At 45.2% G+C, this 20,274-nt stretch overlaps 1 protein-coding gene across 1 annotated transcript; it reads right to left on the bottom strand.

The window, feature by feature from the left end:
* Nucleotides 1-764: 764 nt before the first annotated feature.
* OXA1L (OXA1L mitochondrial inner membrane protein) lies at nt 765-17,283 on the bottom strand. The gene is made up of 10 exons (XM_066603945.1): nt 17,175-17,283; nt 13,360-13,479; nt 11,792-12,032; nt 11,545-11,688; nt 11,233-11,318; nt 9,356-9,520; nt 9,169-9,273; nt 8,890-9,052; nt 7,582-7,662; nt 765-1,010 (listed from the first exon to the last, which is right to left on the bottom strand). The coding sequence occupies exons 1-10, from the start codon at nt 17,265-17,267 to the stop codon at nt 904-906; spliced, it is 1,305 nt and encodes a 434-aa protein (XP_066460042.1). The 5' UTR covers nt 17,268-17,283; the 3' UTR covers nt 765-903.
* Between the last annotated feature and the right edge of the window lie 2,991 nt (nt 17,284-20,274).

Below are 20,274 nucleotides of genomic sequence, written 5' to 3'. Positions count from 1 at the left end.
TGCTCAAATTTGATCCATAATAGTTATGTGTAAATGCAAAACAAACAGAAATATCATTCTCTTTTCATTCACTTTTCGTTGTTGCTTTCAGTCAGCGAAAAAACTATCACCGACTTCTTGTTATATATAAACGCTCCCCATAATGCTTCACATAGAAGGTGAAGCGCTGAGCAAGAAGCTCGTGATAAGTCCTTCAGTGTAAACGCTGCGCACGAGTGCTAACATTACCCGTGACGTCAGCGTTCCTGCAGCCGTTTAAACAACTGTTGGCCCGTGTAAAAGGTCCATAAGTCTCAATAAGAAATTAGTCAGTGAGGCAGGACTGAATGCTTGGTTTTCAGCCCTGATCAGCTAATTTATGACCAGAACAAACTTTTAGTAGTCATACATTTAAGAATGTGCAAGGCGGAGGAGAGCAGGGGAGAACTGACAGATTTCCTTTTAAAACACTGAACGATAAGTGAATGAGAAGTTCACAATTCCCAAGAATGATCTACCCATCTAAACATCTGGCCGAGCACGAACGAGCTGGTGATGATATAATCAGCTTGTTCGCTCGGGAATCATGAGGTTCTCATTAGGTATAAAAAGAGCGTTAGACTACAGTTCAATATACATTGATAGTTAGAAGCTGCAGCAAAATAAAAAAAAAGGTGCAAATTGGTATTAAATGTTATTGCAAAAATGATGGTCAGCCCAAAATGCATTCATGTAAATAAAAAGTAAAATTGCTGCACAAGAGCCTTTAAATAGACAACGTCACACAACATCCACCCTTTATTCATCTGGGAGACGGCTTGGTCGTTTTTTTCCCTCAGAGTCCATTATCATCGGAAAGAGGTTCATGCCAAATGAGCCTGGCAGAGATTGATCAGTTCAAGGCTGGGTAAAGAGCTTTGGGATTTACCCAAGTGTGTCTTTCCATGGTTCAGTCTTAGTTTTTCTTTGGGATACAGGCGCTTCTTCAAGTTGCTGCAAAGGATTTTGAGCATAGGTCTGCCGCAGGGGTCCTGTTGGAGTAAAACATACAGTTTAATAGTCTTCTCCCAGACATCATCATATAATTGGTGGTAATTTCTATGCCTTCATGATCTTCTAACTCTAATCGATCCTCTTATAGTTACGCTCCATTGGGCCGTGTTCCTTGTTACCAGCTGCTATTCTCAATAGGGAACTGATAAAAGCACATTTAGGTTTTAGTGACATGCAAATAGAATGCATCTAGAGAAAACTCAACTAAGAACCTCTATAATTCAGTATGCATTTATAATGAGATTGTTGCCATAAAATCTTTTTCTTGTCCCATTCATTGAGGACAGCTTAGACCATATTATTGCTACTGCCACTAGGGGGCAGGCACTTAGAAGAAAAGGTGTTAGATGCTCCTACCAGCATTACCCCTCCTGCACGCACCGAACTAATCAGTTTGTATGCAAGCAGTAGGATATGAAAAAGTTACAACAGGTAGTGTTACGTATAAAACATTAAGAATTAACCTAACACAGTGGAAGACCTTGTGCAACTCCGGGAAAAATGCTCCAACCAAGAGGGAGATATCAACCAAGTCTCAAAATAGAAAACAAAACTGCGCGTGTGCCGTTTCCCTCCATGAAGGAGACAAGAAAAAGATTATAGTAAATAGAAAAATGTATTTTTCTCGCCCGTGTCATTGGGGAACGCAGTTTGAACTGTGGGGCGTTCTAGAGCAGTCCCCGGGTGTAGGAATATGCAAGAGGACATGCAATCAGTTATATGGTTGTTTGCAAAATGCGCCGACCCTAGAGAGGCATCGGCGGATGCAAAAGTGTGAAATTTTGTAAAGGTGTGTAAAAGAGGCTCACACAGCTGCTTTCAGATCTGAAGGGCCGAGTCAAATATGTAATAACGTGGAAGGGAGGATCTCAGTCCTTTGCATGATATGCCTCTACAACGGCTGACCTGATCCAATGTGAAAGGATCACCTTGTAGGCCACAAGATCTTTTTTAGGACTGACCAGAATCACAAAAAGAGAGCCAGAGTGCCTGAAAGCAGAAGTCTGAGGCAAATAGATTCCCAGAGCATGAACCAAATCCAGCTTATTGAGAGCGCATGTCCTCGGATGAGAGTCTGCAAGGAAGAAGGATGGTAGCACATTGATGACCCTACCACCTTCGGGAAGGGAGGAAGGCACAGGACGGAGGAGCACCTTATCCTGGTGTACTACAGGGATGGCAAGCTTGGCCGAGAGGGCTGCGAGCTCTGAAATTGGCGAATTGAGGAGGCAGCCAGCAAAATGCCACCTTATATGCCAAAATGCGATCTAGGATGTCTCGCACAGGTTTGAAGTGACGCAATGGAAATGCACCTAGGACCAAGTTAGAGTACCAAGGTGGAACAGGGGAATGATAGGAAGGAAAGGCATGGGCAACTTCCTGTATGAAGGTGCAGATGGCCGCTTTTGACGGCAAAGGGTGCTGGAAAAGAATGGACAGAGCCAATACCTGTCCTTTCAGGGAGCTGAGGCCTAAGTCCATGTCTAGACCTGCCTGGTGAAAAGAAAGTAGTAGTCAGGAAAGAGAAAAACACATGGGGTAAAAACCACGCTGTTCAACCGCCACGCCGTCAAATGAAGCATGACTAAACTCGGGTGGAAGAAGGATCCCTGTAGGAGAAGGTAAGTCTCGAAGTGAAGAGTTCGACCTGGACAAGAAGGTTGGAATCTTGCACGCCATCATGTCAATGTTTGGGAGACCCCACATGCAGCACAGGTCTTGAAAGACTTTAGGAGGGGGGGGGGGGGGGGCACAGCGGCCCCAGGAGTAATAGTGACGCCCCCACAGTGGCCCCAGAAAATGCTATTACTACTGGAGCCGATAGTGAACGTCAGTGTGTGCATCCGGACGCCTCCTCCCCTGTGCTCTTGTGGATCCAAGGAGGAGACATCAGGGGAGGAGGATCCCTGGGGCACACCGACGCCACAGTGTGCACCTGGGATCAGCGCAGCTGAGCGATTACCGGCAGGGGAGCTGCAGCACCCCGACCGGTATTCACCACTGTGGCAGGGAGGTCTTTGCATGCTGCCTCTGGTATGCGTGCCTTAGGTTCACTACCACTGGTCTAGGGTGATGTGGAGACTCTCCAGAACGGCCGAGTGGAAGGTCTCTTCACTAGGATGTGGTCGAGATAGGGGTTAATGGTATACCTGTGGAGCCGCTTCCAACCCGAATGAGAGAAGCACAAATTGGTAGCATTTTGATTGAAGTGTGAAGCGCAGAAAATGTTGCACTCTGCAAATGGGCACATGGAGGTATGCTTGTTCAATGGATGTGATGACCGACTTTAGAGATTTTCACATATTAATTCAGTTTCTTCACGTCTAGAACAGGGTTGAATGGACGCCTTCCTTCTTGGGAACAATGAAAAGGTTTCAATAAACACGAGTGGAACCAGGACAATTACAACCTGGAGGAGTAGCTATCATATTGCTTGATCAAAACTGTTGATCCACAAGGAGACATCACAAGTCTGGAGCTGAAGAAATGGTCTGGGTGGCATTTGACAAACTCTATGGCATAACCTGAAGGGATGACCTTCCGGTCCCAGGCATCGGAGACATGGGAAAACCTGATGTCTCGGAAGCAAGAAAGTAGTCCCTCACCCTCAGTGACTGGTGTGGGGGCAGCCATTCATGCAGAGTAACGTTTGGGAGTCTGTGGATAAGATGCCAGAATGGCTGGGGTCTGGAGGAAGGTTTCTTCCTGTGATCCTAGGTGGTTTTCTTGGTATCCGTGGTAAATAGATTGAAGCGCCAAAAGGAGTGAAATCAAGGTGCCTCTTCTGTGAAGAACTCGTTCGGCTAGACCTGTTCTGAGGGAGGTGGGAGCTCTTGCCACCCGTGGTTTCCGAAATCATTAAGTAACTGAATGTCGAAGAGGGACCTAAAAAGGGAAGTCCATTTAGGCTACTCTAACACAAGCAGTTTTTTTCTGCGTTTAACGTAGTGTTTTCAGCGCAGCGCTAAACGTTGTCAATCACTACCACTGATTTTAATGGGGCTTCTCGGACAAGTGTTAAAACGCAGCGTTTTAAACAATGCTCTTTGTTCTGTTTTCATGTGTTTCTGCGTTTTAAAACGTTGAAATAAATGGGGTGTTGTTGAAAATGTGGTAGAATGTGGCTGCCGCATTTTTGACTGTTATATTTAGTTCTGGCATTTCATCTTGCTGGGCTGCATTTATAATTGTGCTGAAAACGCAGTCAAACGCTGTCAAAAACGCATGCCAATGCAGCCGAAACCGCAGTAAATGCTGCATTAAAAGACAACGTGTTTTTTTCCCCAAGTGCTTGTGTAAGAGTTGCCTTAGGGACCTTTTAGACGCTGTATCGGCATGTCAAGATTAAGCCAGAAAGGTCCTTCATGTTGCTATGGAGGTAGCTAAAGCCCGAGCCACTAGTTTGGCCACATTCAGAAAGACCTTGCAAAGGTATTAGCCTGCATGGCCGATTTGTTGCGTAATATTGGCAAATTTTTCTGGGGAAGACCTGGAGAGAATGAGTAGAGCAATTGCTTGGCACACTCAGAAGTAGTCCTGCTGACCCAGGTGGAATCAAAGAGAGGTCAAAGAGCCGAACCTACCCCCTCAAAAGATATTTTGGCCAACGATTCTACTTTCTTAGCCCGAGCATCCGCAAAGACAGAGTGCAGACATGCCTAAAAATAGTTAATAGTAAAACTGCGCATGACCCAAGAAACGTTCTTCTTGGAGACGGACGTCACTGCACTTGCTGAGTTTGAATTACCAATGGTAATAAATGAATTATAAACTATACATATGTATGAATAAGGCCCAATATCCACGGGCGGATTTGAATTGTGGAATCCGCAAGGGTCACCCCGTGGAAGATCCGCAATTCAAAGTGCCCATAGGGAAGCATTAGCATCCAAAACGGAATTTAAGTCCACAAATCAAATCTGTGTGCTGTTTGGTGCGGAAAACAAATCGCAGCATGCTCCATTTCAGTGCGGATTCCGTGCGGACGGGCTCAATAGAAGTCAATGGGTGCAGATGATTTGCAGTGCATTTGCAAATACAATTGCGTGTGCGGATTTGAAGGTTAAAATCAATTAGAGAGGTGGGGTTGGGGATTTTTTTCCGCGCGGATGATCTGCAGTTCATCCACGCACATCCGTGCGGAAAAGCCATTACATCGGCGATCTCGCGCAAATGGTTTACACAGGTCCCCTGTTGCGGAAATCCACATGCGGAATCTGATCCGCCTGTGGACATAAGGCCTAAGGCATCTCCTAAGCCTCGTTTTCAATGTTGTCTAAAAACTGTATAAATACTTCTCCTTGTTTTCAAATCAGAAATGGTCTTGATTACACAAGTTGTGTGGCGAGCCAATAATTCTGCGAGCAGCTCGAAATAAACCCTTTTGAATCTGGAACACAAGACTTTACCTGTAGTGCCCCGTTGCGCTATACCTTTCACTGCAGCTATCAAACGATCGACAAAAATGATAGTTTTCCTCGTCCAGATCTGAAGTAAAGGGAGAAACAGACACCTAGCCTTTAGAGCGAGGGTTGTTCCTGGGTGAAAGCTCAGAGCGAGTCCCAGTGGGAGCACAATGAGGATTGCAACGAGTGAAATGGTCTAGACCAGGGTTCCCCAACTCCAGTCCTCAGGGACCGCCAACAGGTGATGTTTTCTGGATTTCCTCAGTATTGCACAGGTGATGTAATTATTGTCGGTGCCTCAGACATTGCCACAGGTGTTCTTACCATAGGAAATCCTGAAAACACGACCTGTTGGTGGTCCCTGAGGACTGGAGTTGGGGACCTTTGGTCTAAACCGCTAACTGGTTCTTCCATGGGAAGGGGCACAGGGTAAGGAGTTTGCCTGTAACATAGGAGGGGAGGGTCCAGGAATATGGTTTTCTGATGGTCATCCTTGTGTAGGGTATGATGGAGTTTCTTTGCAGTCTTCCTTAGTACCTCTAGCTGTGAACTGTAGGTCACTACTAGAGGCACACGTCCCTTTTTTCCTTTCTCCTTCTATTGGAGTAGTTGATTTCTGGTTATCCTGGTGGCTCTGGTGATTTGGTCATCAACTGAGGTGGGATGGTAGCCCTTTTGTTGGGGTTTGTTGGGGCAGGAGTCTAAAAAGTCACTCTCCAGCTTTACCATGAAAAGGTTGGCATATTGTGGTGCCATTTTATTGCCCATGGCAGTCCCAATGAGTTGCAGGAATATCTCTTTGCCAAAGGAGAAATAATTGTGTGTGAGGATGAATCTAGTGAGTTGTAACATGGATTCAGAGGCAACCCCATTGGCTTCAAGGTGTGCCTGGCAGGCGGTCAGTCTACCTTTGTGTGGGATGTTGGAGTATAAGGACTCCACATCCATTATGGCCAGGATTGTGCTACATCCGTGTTACCTTCTGTTGCCCCCCCAGGGATGCCATGACTGATGCCTGCGGCATGTCTTAATAGGCTTTCGTTGTTAGAAGAAATAACAGGTAAGAAGCCTAAAGTTAACCCTTTTTCCCATATTTAGAATGAAAAAAAAAACCAACAACATATTTGGTATCGCTGTGTCCGTAAAAGTCTGAACTATCAAAAACATTATTTATCCTGCACGATAAACGTCAGAAAAAACAGATTTGGTCACCTAGTCTCCAAGAAAAAAAATGTAATAAAATGCGATCAAAAAGTCATATGAACTACAAAAAAAAAATGGCACCAATAGAAACTACGGTATCTGCAAAAAACAAGCCCGCTATACAACTAGATCAATAGGAAAATAAAGCTATGGCTGTGGCATGTCATTGTTACTGTGCGTACGCCGTAAAAAACAGACCCATCGCAAAGATGGCAGAATTACTTTTTATCCCCATTTCAGTACATTCTATAGTCCATTAAAACGACCACTGAAAAATACAACACATCCTGCAAAAAAACAAGCCCTCAGCCAGCTACATCGATGGAATGGGCCAATCAAGGCAAGTATGTCTTGGACTAATTTGTGGATCCGCTGCGGATTTGAAGGTCAGAAGCAATTAGGGAAGTGGGGAAAAGGCTGGAAGGTGGGGTTGTGTTTTTTTTCAACACAGAAAAAATCTACAATTTGCGATCTCCTGCAAGGGGAAAAAAAAAGACCTTACTCAGAGAAGCGGTTCGGCCATCTTCGTTTGCCGTAGAACAGAGGGTCGGCTTTAACCCTTTCCAATCCAATTTGTATCCTAGTTTTCCTAGGGGGCTTACTCTTTTTCTGCCGTTATACAACGGCGCTATATGCTGGTTAAAGCCAGTACTGCATGAGGTGACATGTTGGATAGGCTCCAACAGCAGAGAGGTTGGCAATATACAGTAAGAGAACCCCGACGGTCGTCTTTCAACATCGGAGCTGTACAGCCCTAAATCATAATGTCTTCAGAGGTCAGACAGCGGATTGGAAAGGGTTAATATATCCATGTAAAATATTGTTCCTCTACCTCCCCACTGTATCTGGAGCTCTGAGATATTTTACAGTAGTAATCATACTCGATATTTACTATATACTATAATTATACTATTAACTGTAGTATTAATGTCATGCTAACCTTTTGCTGCAATGTCCAAATGGTGTTTTATTTTGTGTTCCCTTTCCTCCAGTTGCTGACCGAGTTGGGCATTTTTCCAACCTGTAGGACATAAGCAAGTTTGATCAAGGCTTATATTAGATCATGTGAAGATACGGACGTTCTTAGGGTACCTTCTCACACTACAGAAACACTGATGGGTTCATTGGCTTCCTGTGAAATCGATGTATTTGTATATGTCTGAGATAGATTGTGAAAGTATTTTCTCCACAGCCCTAGTGTAAGTAATAGTAGGGAGAATAATGACAACTTTAGAGGAAACAAATATGGGGAAGGGGGGGGATACCACTACAAAACTACATTTTATAATTTAATATAAGAAAGCCTACAGGCATTTCCTTGCCCCACACTTTGCCCCCTCTATGTGACCTTTGGTGGATGATTTTGAGGTCATTAGATGTGTGACATCCTCACCACCGCCGTAAAATCATACAATTTGAGTTTGATACATTGAATGACCTGTGAGGCCGGGGCAAAGTTCCTATGTTACGTCTAACAGCACAATTGTGCTTCAGCCAATAGCGCCGGTAGGGAGAGTCAAGCGTTGCGAGGCGTCATTCATATCAAGTGCTTACCAGTTTGACTGTTGCCATGTTCCCAAAACGTGAAAGACCAAGCTATGGATTGGCGAACAGTTCAAGGGGTACACTAAAAATATATAGTTTATCCTGAAGTCCTTGCCAATTAAAATAATCCGTTCCTAAAGTATTTCTAGCCATTCTTCCAAACAGTTAATGTTCACATAGCGAACATCGGATCAGTCAAGTTATGCAAAATCTAGATATCAAGGATACTATACTGATTTTTATTATAAGGCTTTGTTCAACATTTCATGGTTTCCATTCTAAGAAGTAAGCCCGACACAGTTGCAGATATGTAGCACTACGGGCACTAAAAGCACCTGATGGATACCAAGGACATACAATGGGATGGGCCGGGGTGTCGCTGGGTTCCCCCGAATGGGTGAGTGCATACAGTGCCATTTGTCCCATCATATATGGTAGACTCTACAAACAAGCTCCAACCTAAGATGTGGCACTTTTTATTTGCACTAGGCAGAAAGTCTGGATTAAAAACATCTTCCCATTTTGTGTATACAGACACTGGACCCGTATTTCTCCACTGTTATATATAAAAAAGCAAATCCTGCGTTTTACTCCCTCATATTTGTATCCTATTTCTACTACCAGGAGGCGAGCAAGTAACCAGTACAACAAACCAAGTAAGACGTTATGGTAAATATGAATTATAAAAAAAAAATAAAAGGACCTTTTTTCAGGTTCTTTATGAAGCCGTCCTTGTAAGGGCTGTCTGAAGGGCTGTGCTTGACTTGTTCTGGTATCTTCAGCTTTTCTCGTACTAATGGAATTCTTAAGAAAGACACTTGGGCTAAAGAGAAAATGTTTGAAGTGACCCAATAAGTGACAACAGCCTGTGAGATAAAAGCAGAGAAGTGTGCTATTAGGGCAATACTGGATACTCACATAATTCATAGGCGATACAGACAGTGAGGCAATCTTAATCAGTGGCGGCAGTAAGAGTACTTACAGTGGGGAAATTGATGATAAAAGGCAATATGACCAATGGCATAATACGAAAAACGTTCTTCATCATTTTGAGATTAGGGTTACTTACACCAGTTTCTGCTCCAAGCTAGAAAACAAGAACTACAATTAGACCATAATAAGTTGTGACATTAAGAAATAATTAATAAAAAAATAAATAAAGTTTTTACTTCTATAACTGCCAACATGCTGGCAGTGACTACTAGCGGCAGGACGTAATACGGGTCAGCTACAGTTAGGTCAGTAAACCACCAGAGACCACCAGTTTGCAGGCTTGGAACAGGAAGACTCGTCATCTGTCTTATTCCCACAAAAAAGGAAATAAATACTGGTGCCTAGAGGAAAGAATAAAGATGCGTTAATCGCAAGTAAAAAAAAAAATATACGTTATAGGCATATGGTGTTAAACAGAAATTTTTCGTATCAAGAACTTGTCTGCGATACAAGAATGCTACTCCAGGAGAATCACTAGCTTAATGGGGGAAATCAAGAGAGCCCTGCTGGTAATGTCCTGGGAACAGCAAAGGGGGGGTTTGGCTATGTCTTCGGTCCTCTAAAATGGTCATAGCGCTCCATTCACAGCCCAGCGGAGACTGCATCAGTAGTTTGAGATCCTACATGCTGCTCTCTAATTGGCCAATCAAAGATCTAGGTATGTGGGCACTTAACTACCGTGTTTTCCCGAAAATAGGTCTTACTATCCCAGTAGGACCTATCAGGTATTCAGGGGAAGCTTGAAATATAGCCCCCCCCCCCCAAAAAAAAATAGGACCTAGCTATCACCTGGTCTATGTTGTCCCTGTGGTCTCCGGCGGCGCTGGGGCAAACTTCATCCTCCTCGTCTCACAGCTGAGCTTCTGCTGGTGACGGGGTTTTGAATACCTCGCCTCCAGCAAAGCGAGCGCTGTGATTGGCTAATCGAGCGCCAGCAGCCAATCACAGCCGGCGCTCAACGAGCCAATCACAGCCATTCAGTGAATGACATCAGGTCCCAGGACAAATTTTGGGAATTAATTTACATTAAGTTGAAGGGGTTTGTCCAGTTGTATCCTCAGGATAAGTCATCATTAGTAGACCGGCAGGAGTCCGTTGCCAGAGGCCCCTGCCAATCAAGTGCAGACAGCTTCATTCTCACTGCAGTGGCCTGGCTTTGTATTATAGACAAAGTTTTCATTGAAATGAATGGGAACGTGGCCTGCAATATAGAGCTGGGCCACTGCAGTGGAAACCGAATGGTCCGCTTCCTGCAAAAATCAGTCCAGTGCACCGGCCTAGCGAACAGCTGATTGGTTGGCGTTCCAGGCAATGGACCTCGCTGATCTACTATTGATGACCTATTCTGAGGATAGCCCATTAATAATTTACAACGGGATAACCCCTTTATTTCTAAATTTAGACGGAGCGGATTTTGGAGGAGCATGTGGCTGTATTTTTTTCTGGAAGAGAACCTGCTGTTTATTAAGGGAACATGGGGGTGCAAAGTTTTGTGGGTTTATTGTGCAGCGCTTGAATGGTGGTTAGGGATGCATTGGAGCAGTGATCCTCAACTCCAATCCGCATGGAGCCCCAGCAGGTCATGTTTTCAGGATTTCCTCAGTATTGCCCAGGTGATGTAATTATTATCGGTGCCTCATCCATTGCTACAGGTGTTCTTACCATAGGATATCCTGAAAACATGACCTGTTGGGGGTCCCTGAGATCTGGAATTGAGAAACACTGCACTGGAGAACTTCATAGTGGTTACCCAGTGATTCTTTATATAGCCAAATCTCTTATGATATCAAGTGCTGATGAAAAGTCCGTCCTCCATAAACCCCCCAATGTGATGGCAGCCCTGGCAGTGCAGCAGTTTATTATGCCTTCCTATCTTTGGAGCTTCACCACACTTTGTTAAGCTCCCTTGAGCATTTCTTATTATTGGCCCACCTTATAGCAGGATTAAATCATGCAGAAATATGACCGCAGCTATAGAACAATCAAGCCAATTGTCATTGAAGTGGGACAGCAACTTCATTTGCTTCAAGATTTTTTAACCCCCGCAACATACCTGAACCAAAGGCACCAAAAACCCACGGAAAGGATTTACACCATGTTTCTTCTGATACATTGTGAAGTCAGTGTATGCTTTAGCGACTGATGAGCAGAGAAAAAAAAAAAACACAGGAATACAGGAAAAAAAAAAGTCAGTAGAGGTCATATAAGATCACCCCCCAGAGAAGGAGATGCCTGTAGCAATTAATCCGGTGGCAGCGGTTAAAAGGACCTCTGAGAAATAAGTACTGGGATCTTATTGATCACTATAGGCATCTACTCCCCCTTTCTTGCATTACTTTGTTAGATCTCCCCTTTATGCTCTTACATTCAAACTTATTTCCTGATCGTTTGGCTTCGTTCATTTTATTTGAAAGTGCGGTGATTTGTGGCATGTGGTTATTCATTTTAACCGCTTCCCTCTGTCCTTTGACTATTAGAGGAAATACCAGAATCCGTGCAAGAATGGTGCCTGTTGGAGAAGACGATGCAACAGTAAGGAACAGGATAGGCACTGTACAATACAGCGATCAGAAATTCAATGGATGTGAGGTTATTCCGAACCATACAATTACCTGTCACGATTGCCCCCCACCAAGGAACGCCTAAATTTACGTGTAACAGTTCTAGGAGGTTCTGGATCAACCCAACGGGACTGTATCCTGCAAGCCCCAATTCTCTCAATGTCTGTTCCCCCTGGGCAACTATTTCTGTCACTGTGGGAGCGACGTCAGAGACTGCTGGTGGTAGGAAAGCATCCGGAGTCGGAAGGGGAGGAGAGGATGCCGGCAAATGTGCCTCTATGACAACCGGGATCTAAAAAACAAATGCATGATAAACGAGATTAAATGCTACAACTAACCCAAGAAAACTAAGATGACTTCTAGCAAAAACATGAGAAGCTGCAAACTATCAAACTGCTCCTTCTCTAAAAATAGACACATTTCATTGATCCAAAATGCACTCAATTTCCTATATATGTTCTGTATATAATGTAAAGCTTGCCCGTCACATTGAACAAGCTATCCTCTAGGAGCGCAACGTTGGAGAACAGGAGGGGTGAGTAGATGTGCAGATTACAGGAAGAGTCTATGCTTCCTTTACACGGGACAACGGTCGGCTAAACGAGCGGCTGACGTCATCACTAGTTGTCAGCGCTCATGCAGAGGGCCGCTGTTCTGCAATTGGGCACCCTCGGGTCAGAGTCAACACCACTATAGCGCCAAGTCAGAACATCATTCCTAAAAGCTGGCCTCTTCAGCCTCTGGCTAGCAACCCCCTTCCCTTCCAGCAGATGTAAGTGCTCATAGTACTGAGGTCTTGCGCATGCGCCTCTCCCGTCTTGTCTTCCGGCGTATGCACCATGAAACGAGGTATAGAAGCCTTGATTCTATCAGAACATTGTAAATGCATTGAAAGATAAGAGGCACATTGCAAGTTATTTCAGCCATGAGCGCAGATGTCGGCTAGAAAAGGGGGTGGTGGCAAGAAGTTGACTTTTAGTAGTGCTATTCGGACTCGGAGCTATAATGGCACCATACCTTTGACTCGAGGGTGCCATTTGCATAACAGGCGTGCAACTACAAAAGATAGGGTTTGCGTTTTGGCGAATCACTCCCTTCAACGTGATACATGTATGTAATGCTGTTGCTTCGCTGCTTTATACTTTGGTGCCAGGCTTACATACAGATGTTCTGATGACAGGTGCCCTTTAAACCTTTACTTATAATGTGATGTCAAGCAGAAAAACAATATAGATTCCATTATAGCTCTCACATAGCCTTCCCAAACCGCATGTTCATCTAGTTTTGCACTAAAATAAGCCATTAAAAGGGCATCTTAAGCATTTTTTAGGATTTTCCACTTCTGAAACTTGCTTGCTCAGCTCCTTCCTAAACTGCCCTAGATCTTCAATGAAGAGTGCCATCTTTCTACAAGGAGAAAGAAGTGGTAAATGAGGTTAGTGGACTGTGCAACTCCCAAATAAGGGAGGATCCAAGAGGAGGGATCGTCACCTATCAGGCATTTATGGCATATGCCTTGAGCATTCATTTCCTTCTACACATTTTGTGGGTTATATATGCCATCTAGATATTCAGAGCAAACCAAAGTCTACTTCGTATAGGTAAGTGGGAATATTCACCTGGCTGGCAGCAGCAGCGGTCACAGTACTTTGGTGACGAACATGAGTGAAGACCAGTAGTTGTTGAGCCCCGGGGACCCGTATCCTGTGCAGCCGGGCTGTAGTCGGATATCTGTGATACTGGGAGAATACAATACAATATCAAATACAATTTAGCCACAATTAAAGTTGCAGAAATGCAATAGCAGCCATAATAATCAGGGTTTACAAGCCATATTCCAAGGATTTTGAGATGTTCAATAAACACTACAAATATGCCACAAAGGATGCCTACGCCACTTTATCACTATGTCGGAGATAACAATACACTGTACAGGGCTGGACGGACCATTCATAGGATCATTACTAGTAATTATTAGGAAATTATATCGTACCAGTGTTTCTGGTGGCGCGATGTGTCACACAGCTCTGCTACATGCACAACACACACACAGCTCTGCTACATGCACAACACACACACAGCTCTGCTACATGCACAACACACACACAGCTCTGCTACATGCACAACACACACACAGCTCAGCTAGATAAATTCTTTATACAACAGGGATCAAAAGCAGCACAGCAGAGTCCTGCACACACTGATCACCCCCTGGTCATGTGATCCCGGACTCCTCCTATGCAGGTGACTGATCACAGGTGCTGTAAACACATGGCTGCTGTCCAGGTTTTTAATAAAGTGAAAAACCTGTGATGATGTCACCGGCATGTGAACAGGGGCACAGCTCAGAGCCCCGGTGACATCATCCCAGGTCCTGCAAGCACACTGCTGCTGTCAGGCCCTGCATGTTTTATGGTTTAGGACCTTTGATGACGTCACCATCATGTGATCAAGGGCAGAGCATGTAACTCACTCACAAACAAGTGGTCATTAGTACTTTGATAAAACACCCGGTATACTGTTGTTAGAAGAACGCTGTTTACATCGGCCTGTATTATGACTGTAAAGAAAAGATTAGTGTTGGCTGATATATGAAGAGAACTTGTCACCTATGTAATATTGCCTATTATTGTGTTCGAGGGTTACACATTACCTTGGCTCTAGGACCAATTTCTAAGAAAGTTACTTTGGACTAGTCACATGATCCCTATTACCTAAATCAGCCAAACAGCAATACAGTGTACCAGGGTGGTAGGGAAATTGGTCACCCCATTAAAGAGAATCTGCCACCATCTTTTCACAGGCCTCTCTAAAGCCAGCATAATATAGTGACAGTGACATAGATCACAGTGATAGTAGTTTGGGAGAAGCTTGCATTTTATTAGTAGCAGCACATAGAGGACTACAGGAAGTAGTCCTCGATATTCATGAGCTGCAGCTAGCCCCACCTTCTAGACATTGGTTGACTGCTGTCTATTACTGTGCATAGAGAGACAGCTGCCAATCAGTGGCTAGAGGGCAGGGTTAAGCCTGGTTTAGACAACGATTACCTCTCAAAAGGGGTGTATACAGAAGACAAGCGGGGCTGCTTGTTTTCTGCTCGGAGCGCCCGGCTGTTATACAGTCAAGCGCTCCGAGCGGAGGATGCAGAACACAGCAGCTGGACCGCTGTGTTCTTCATACCCCGGCTGTTTACAGTGAGCTTAGCTGGTATACAGCTGTGCGCTCCGTATGGCGTATGAAGAACACAGCTGGACCGCTCTGTTCTTCATACGTCGCCTGTGTTCAGGGAGCGGGATACTGCTGAAACAATAGTATCAGCTGTATCCGCTGTGAACTCCTGATAAGGCTGATCGTTGTCTTTTAGCATGCTGCAAGACAACGATCAGCGACTGCTTAACGAAAACTGCACGATGTCAGTGCAGTTAGACACAACGATTATCACTCAAAAGGCGGCTTTTGAGCAATAATCGTGTATAAATGGGCCTTTAGCTGAAGCTCATGAATATGGAGGACTACTTCCTGTACTGAGGACTACTTCCTCTATGTGCTGCTACTGATAAAATGCAAGTATCAGCCAAACTACTGCACAGATATGTACAGAAGACATATCACTAAAAAAAAAAAAAAAAACCAACTGCCTAATCCCTTTATGACCGTTTATCGTAAATACAGGTCATGACGTAATGCGATCATGAAGGGTCTATGTAGCTTGGGAGCCGTGTCTGACAGCCGCCAGTAACTGTCGCGAGTTAGCAACCCCTCCCCGTGCCCTGTCGGCAACCCCCCACAATGTGATCGGGGGGGTGCTGATGTACTAGCAAGGCAGCCCACAGCCTACTGAAGGCTCCCTGGGCTGCCATGCATAGAAGCCTATCAAGTCCTGCCCTAAAATACTGCAGACTATGGTACAAATTAATCAAAATGGCAAAACTCAGTATAGACAGAAGTGCTCTATAGCAATATATTAAGGGCTAATACCCACGGACGGATCATCACTGCGGAATTCACGGCCAGACGCCCGCCGCGAATTCCGCAGCAATGACCGGCCATAGGCATGCTGCGGTAAACGATTAACCCCTGCCCACGAGTGTAAATCAACAGTGATTTTCCGCTTGCGGGGGAAACTCGCAGCATGTTCTATTCTGTGCGGAAAATTGCACGGACAGCTTCCATTGCAGTCAATGGAAGCCTTCCGTCCCGCGATATTCCGCGCTGTGGGCACTGCAGAGTATCGTGGGAATCGTGTCACAGCCCAGCGCGTCATGTGCTACTCTGCGCTTGTGTGCTGGGCAAGTCACTTCCGCGGATGCAGACAGGCTGTCAGCCTTTTACACGCCATGGTCGCATTGACCGCGGCATATCAAGGTTTAAACAGCAGGGGGCGGAGGTTTTTCCAGTCCCCGCTGTTTAAGCAAGTGCTTACACCCAAGAACCCCTGCCATGCTTCTGATGCAGCACCGTAAAAAGGCGATCAGACTAAAGTCCTTTAACCATCACCGTCAAAAAGCGCATGAGTGATCGCTAAGGGGTTAACTCAAACAACAACTCAATCTCCTTTTTTGTGAGGTTGATGACAGTCATTCCCGGCATTTACCATAATATCCCGCTCAAGAAAGAAAATCCATCTATTTCCTTTTTCACGGATGCTGGTAAACACGTCCCCTATTAATATGGACAGGAGACACTTCTGGGGGGTTGGTGACCATCGTGGGAAACCAGGCGTCCAGCGGCTTCTACGGAACAGACTGGGCGTTGTTCAGGCCGCCGCTCATGTCCTTGCTGACATTTATGCCGCCTGCACACGAGCGGATGTGAATTGCCGACTCCGCAGTCATCACCCGCGCGGACGTTCTGCCGTGTGTCGTACCCATAAAAAAAATAGAACATGTTCAGATGAGCGGACGGCGATTTCCGTGCGCGGATTTACAATCGCAGCATGTTGTTTTTTTGTGCGGACTCCCACTAAAGTCAATAGAAGCCGGGTGATCTGCAGCCCATTCGCAATTGACACTGCAGATAGACCACAGGTACCCGTGTCATCGCCTAGCAACGGCGCGGAAAAACAAGCATTTGAAAACAAACTGTACTACACATGATCGATCGCGAGCGTCCGCGATCAACCACAATACAGAAAAAGGAGGTACGCAGCGCCGCCGTCAGAGTGGAACCTGCCTGTTTGGGTGCAGCCAGCTTTAAGTGGAAATACAGGATTTTTGGGAGCTGCCATTACAAGTTAAATACCTGATCCCTGTTTAATCTATACTAGTTCAGCATCTCTGAATGGGGAGGGCAGCTCCGTGACAGACTCCAGCACACCGAGCTGCTGCCATCAGAGTCCTCTGACCTCCAGGGATCTTCCCCCTCAGACACAGACTGACTCCATAGCGAGTCACAAGTGACAACCCCGCCTTGAGAACAGCGCAGTGCTGACCTGCCGCTCGGCGACTTCTGTAATACTCCGGACACTTGGTAACCTTCGCCCCAAAATCGCCCGGCATGCTGCCTCCATACTGAAGGTCGCCATGTTATTCGTGACGTCATTGACCTGCGACAGGAGCCGTAAAGGTGACGCGCAGGCGCAGTGTGGGCGGAGAGGAGCTCCTATAGACAGCTGCTGCTTCCAGAAGGAAGACTGCCACCTAGAGGCCAATTCCATCTTCCCGGCCCAGAATATTGCAGCAAAGAGACAGAAAAATCATTTCTAGCCTCTGATTTCACAAGAGGAATGCTGAGCAACAAAGTGATACAGAGTGCTTGAATATTGTCATGGAACTGGGCGCAGGGGACATTTTTAGTTAACCCCTTAAGGACCAGACATTTTTTTAAGGGATTTTACTAGGGATGAGCGAGTATACTCGCTAAGGCACTACTCGCTCGAGTAATGTGCCTTAGCCGAGTATCTCCCCGCTCGTCCCGAAAGATTTGGGTGCCGCCGCGGGGCGGGGAGCTGCGGGGGAGAGCAGGGAGGAACGGAGGGGAGATCTCTCTCTCCCTCTCTCCCGCCCGCTCTCCCCTGCTCCCCACCACAACTCACCTGTCAGTGGCGGCACCCGAATCTTTAGGGACGACAGGGAGATACTCGGCTAAGGCACATTACTCGAGCGAGTAGTGCCTTAGTGAGTATACTCGCTCATCTCTAGATTTTACCCCTGTGGTGGTTTTACCGCCCTATTTCTTTTCTCCAGCCACCAAAATTATTCTTGGTGCATTTTTTTTTATTTTCTGTGACATTTTCGACTATTTTTGTAATAGCTTTTTCATTGACTTTTTGATGTTTTTTAGTTTTATTTGAGATAAAAAGCTAAAAAAAAATTATTTTTTTCTTTGACATTTATAGTTGTTTTTCTTTAAATTAGTATATTTACACTAAAAGTACGGGAACGGGTTCCTCATTTTCTTTTGCCCGTTTTGATATATAGTATGTATGGTTTTGGATTACAAGGCGCATACGGCGACTGTTTCGGGTTATTTTCTTTTTATGTATATATTTTTATTTTATTCTGTAGTTTTTTAAAAACTTATTCCAGTGACTATTGTTTTTTTTACCATCTACGACCCCTATGACGTCATATCACACCCCTGGGGGGCAGTCACATGGTCTTTCTCTTTTCTTATTACACATTTTCCCCTGTAGCTGCAGCATCCATAGGAGCCCCAGTTACAGAGCAAACATCCCCTGTAGTGACAATAGTCACTGGCAGGGCTGATCATGGTCCGCTGGGACCCTGCAGCTCTGCTGTAACAGGGGATCCTGGCGGTCATGTGATCGCCGGATTGCATAGTGGGAGAAACACTTTCACTCAGTATATAGCTCCTATTGAGCACCATATACGCGGGAAAGGAGAAGTGGTTAAAAACTGCTTCTCCCTTCTCCTCCGGGTTCTCAGCTGTCACTAAAAGCCGAGAACCCAACCTGCTTCTGCTTGATTTCATACAGAAGAAAACGGACGACTGTTATCACTGGAGGTAGCGGCACTGTAATCACTATCACTGTGTAGAGCCTTTTTATCTTTTTTTGAGAGACTGTGTGGGGGCATTAGCAGGTATCCCTTACTGGGGATCGGGGGGCCTTTGGGTACACAGTATGGGGCAGATTGTGAGGCATACTTTCATATCACAGTAAGGGGCAAATGTTCTAGTTCTGGAGACACAGTCTGTGGTATATTTTACTGAGGGTCACAGTGTTGGGCATACATATATTTAAAAGCACAGTTTGTTGCCACTTTTTATTCATGGCTACAGCATGGCGCATACTTTTATTCATGGGGCACAATATGTGACACTTGTGGAGATGTGCTGCAGGGTCATGTGGCAGAAGATTTCTCTGAAATGCTGCAGTTTCGTTGTAAAGTCTAGCACTATAAATGAAGGATCTTATCAGTATTTCATGTTCCCATGGTTAGGGCAGCGTGAATCTTTTCATACTTTCCCATCCTCCTCCCAGTGGCTTTAGAAATAGTGTTTGGCCACTAGAGGGCAGTAAAACCTAAGCAATAAGCACCTGCACACTTTCAGCAGTTGTGAGTAAACTCACGCCATCTTCTGGGCTTATTGTGAACTGCAATAACTTTTTAAGAAAACTACAAGTTGTTTAGTAAAACCTGACTGGTACCCGTGATAGAGAATCACTGCAGGGAGGGCGTTTCATTCCAGTACATAGGGCCGCGGTCATTTTCATCAGTACAGTCCTTGCAGTTGGTGTCGGAATAAACTCCATGTCAGTGAAGGCTGTACAACCATGCCATGCATTTTGAACCAGTGTTTTATTTGCAGTGTTCATTCGATTCATCCTGCGCTAATACAAACGCCCATTTGGCTGATTTACACCTATCATGGGGCGTTCCTACGTGCGGTCGATTAATCCTGTGTTAATGCGAATATTGGTTGGACACATTAGACACTGACGAGTTGTTTGGATCTTATATCCTTGGGTTGGGGATGATAGATGGACACGTATTTGTAGTTCTCTTTCATCGTGTTTACCCTACAAGAATTATTATCCTTCTTCTCTGGATCCCTGATTTGATAATTGTGGATATTGATTACGCACTATCCATGCTGAATAAGTGATTTTTGCGTTGGATTATCTCGCTCTAGCATGGACGCATACCTGGGTAATTTATCTCTGCATAAGTTTTTTCTGTAATCAATTATCCCCACGCTAATGAAACTTTTTACATGATTTATGAGATGGTTTGTATATACTGTGTTTCCCCCAAAATAAGCGGTACCCTGATTTTCAGGGGAGGCTTGAGATATAAGCCCTCCCCCCAAAAAAGTCCTAGCTAAACTACATGAAAAAAGCCCCATCAATACTCACCTAGCCTGCGGCGTCGGAGGCCCTCGTGCTCGTCTCCGGTGCTGTGCATCACTGCTGTGATTGGATCACGCGTCAGTCAATCAGAGCCGTCGCTCGATCATTCACAGCCATTCAGTAAATGACATCACTGAACGGCTGTGATTGGTTCATCGAGCGCTGGCTCTGATTGGCTGAGCCAGTGGCGCTTGTGATCCAATCACAGCACTCACTT

The sequence above is a fragment of the Eleutherodactylus coqui genome, chromosome 5 (assembly GCF_035609145.1).
Source record: "Eleutherodactylus coqui strain aEleCoq1 chromosome 5, aEleCoq1.hap1, whole genome shotgun sequence".
Lineage (NCBI taxonomy): Eukaryota > Metazoa > Chordata > Amphibia > Anura > Eleutherodactylidae > Eleutherodactylus > Eleutherodactylus coqui.
This window is presented reverse-complemented; position numbering and strand designations above follow the sequence as displayed.

Coding starts and splice junctions, on each gene's coding strand:
- OXA1L (XM_066603945.1), bottom strand. CDS start 17,267: ATGGCGACCTTCAGTATGGAGGCAGCATGCCGGGCGATTTTGGGGCGA. Junction 12,033..13,359: donor CCGCTGCTGCTGCCAGCCAG/GTGAATATTCCC, acceptor TTTGTTTTTTAG/ATCCCGGTTGTCATAGAGGC. Junction 9,274..9,355: donor GCATGTTGGCAGTTATAGAA/GTAAAAACTTTA, acceptor CTTGTTTTCTAG/CTTGGAGCAGAAACTGGTGT.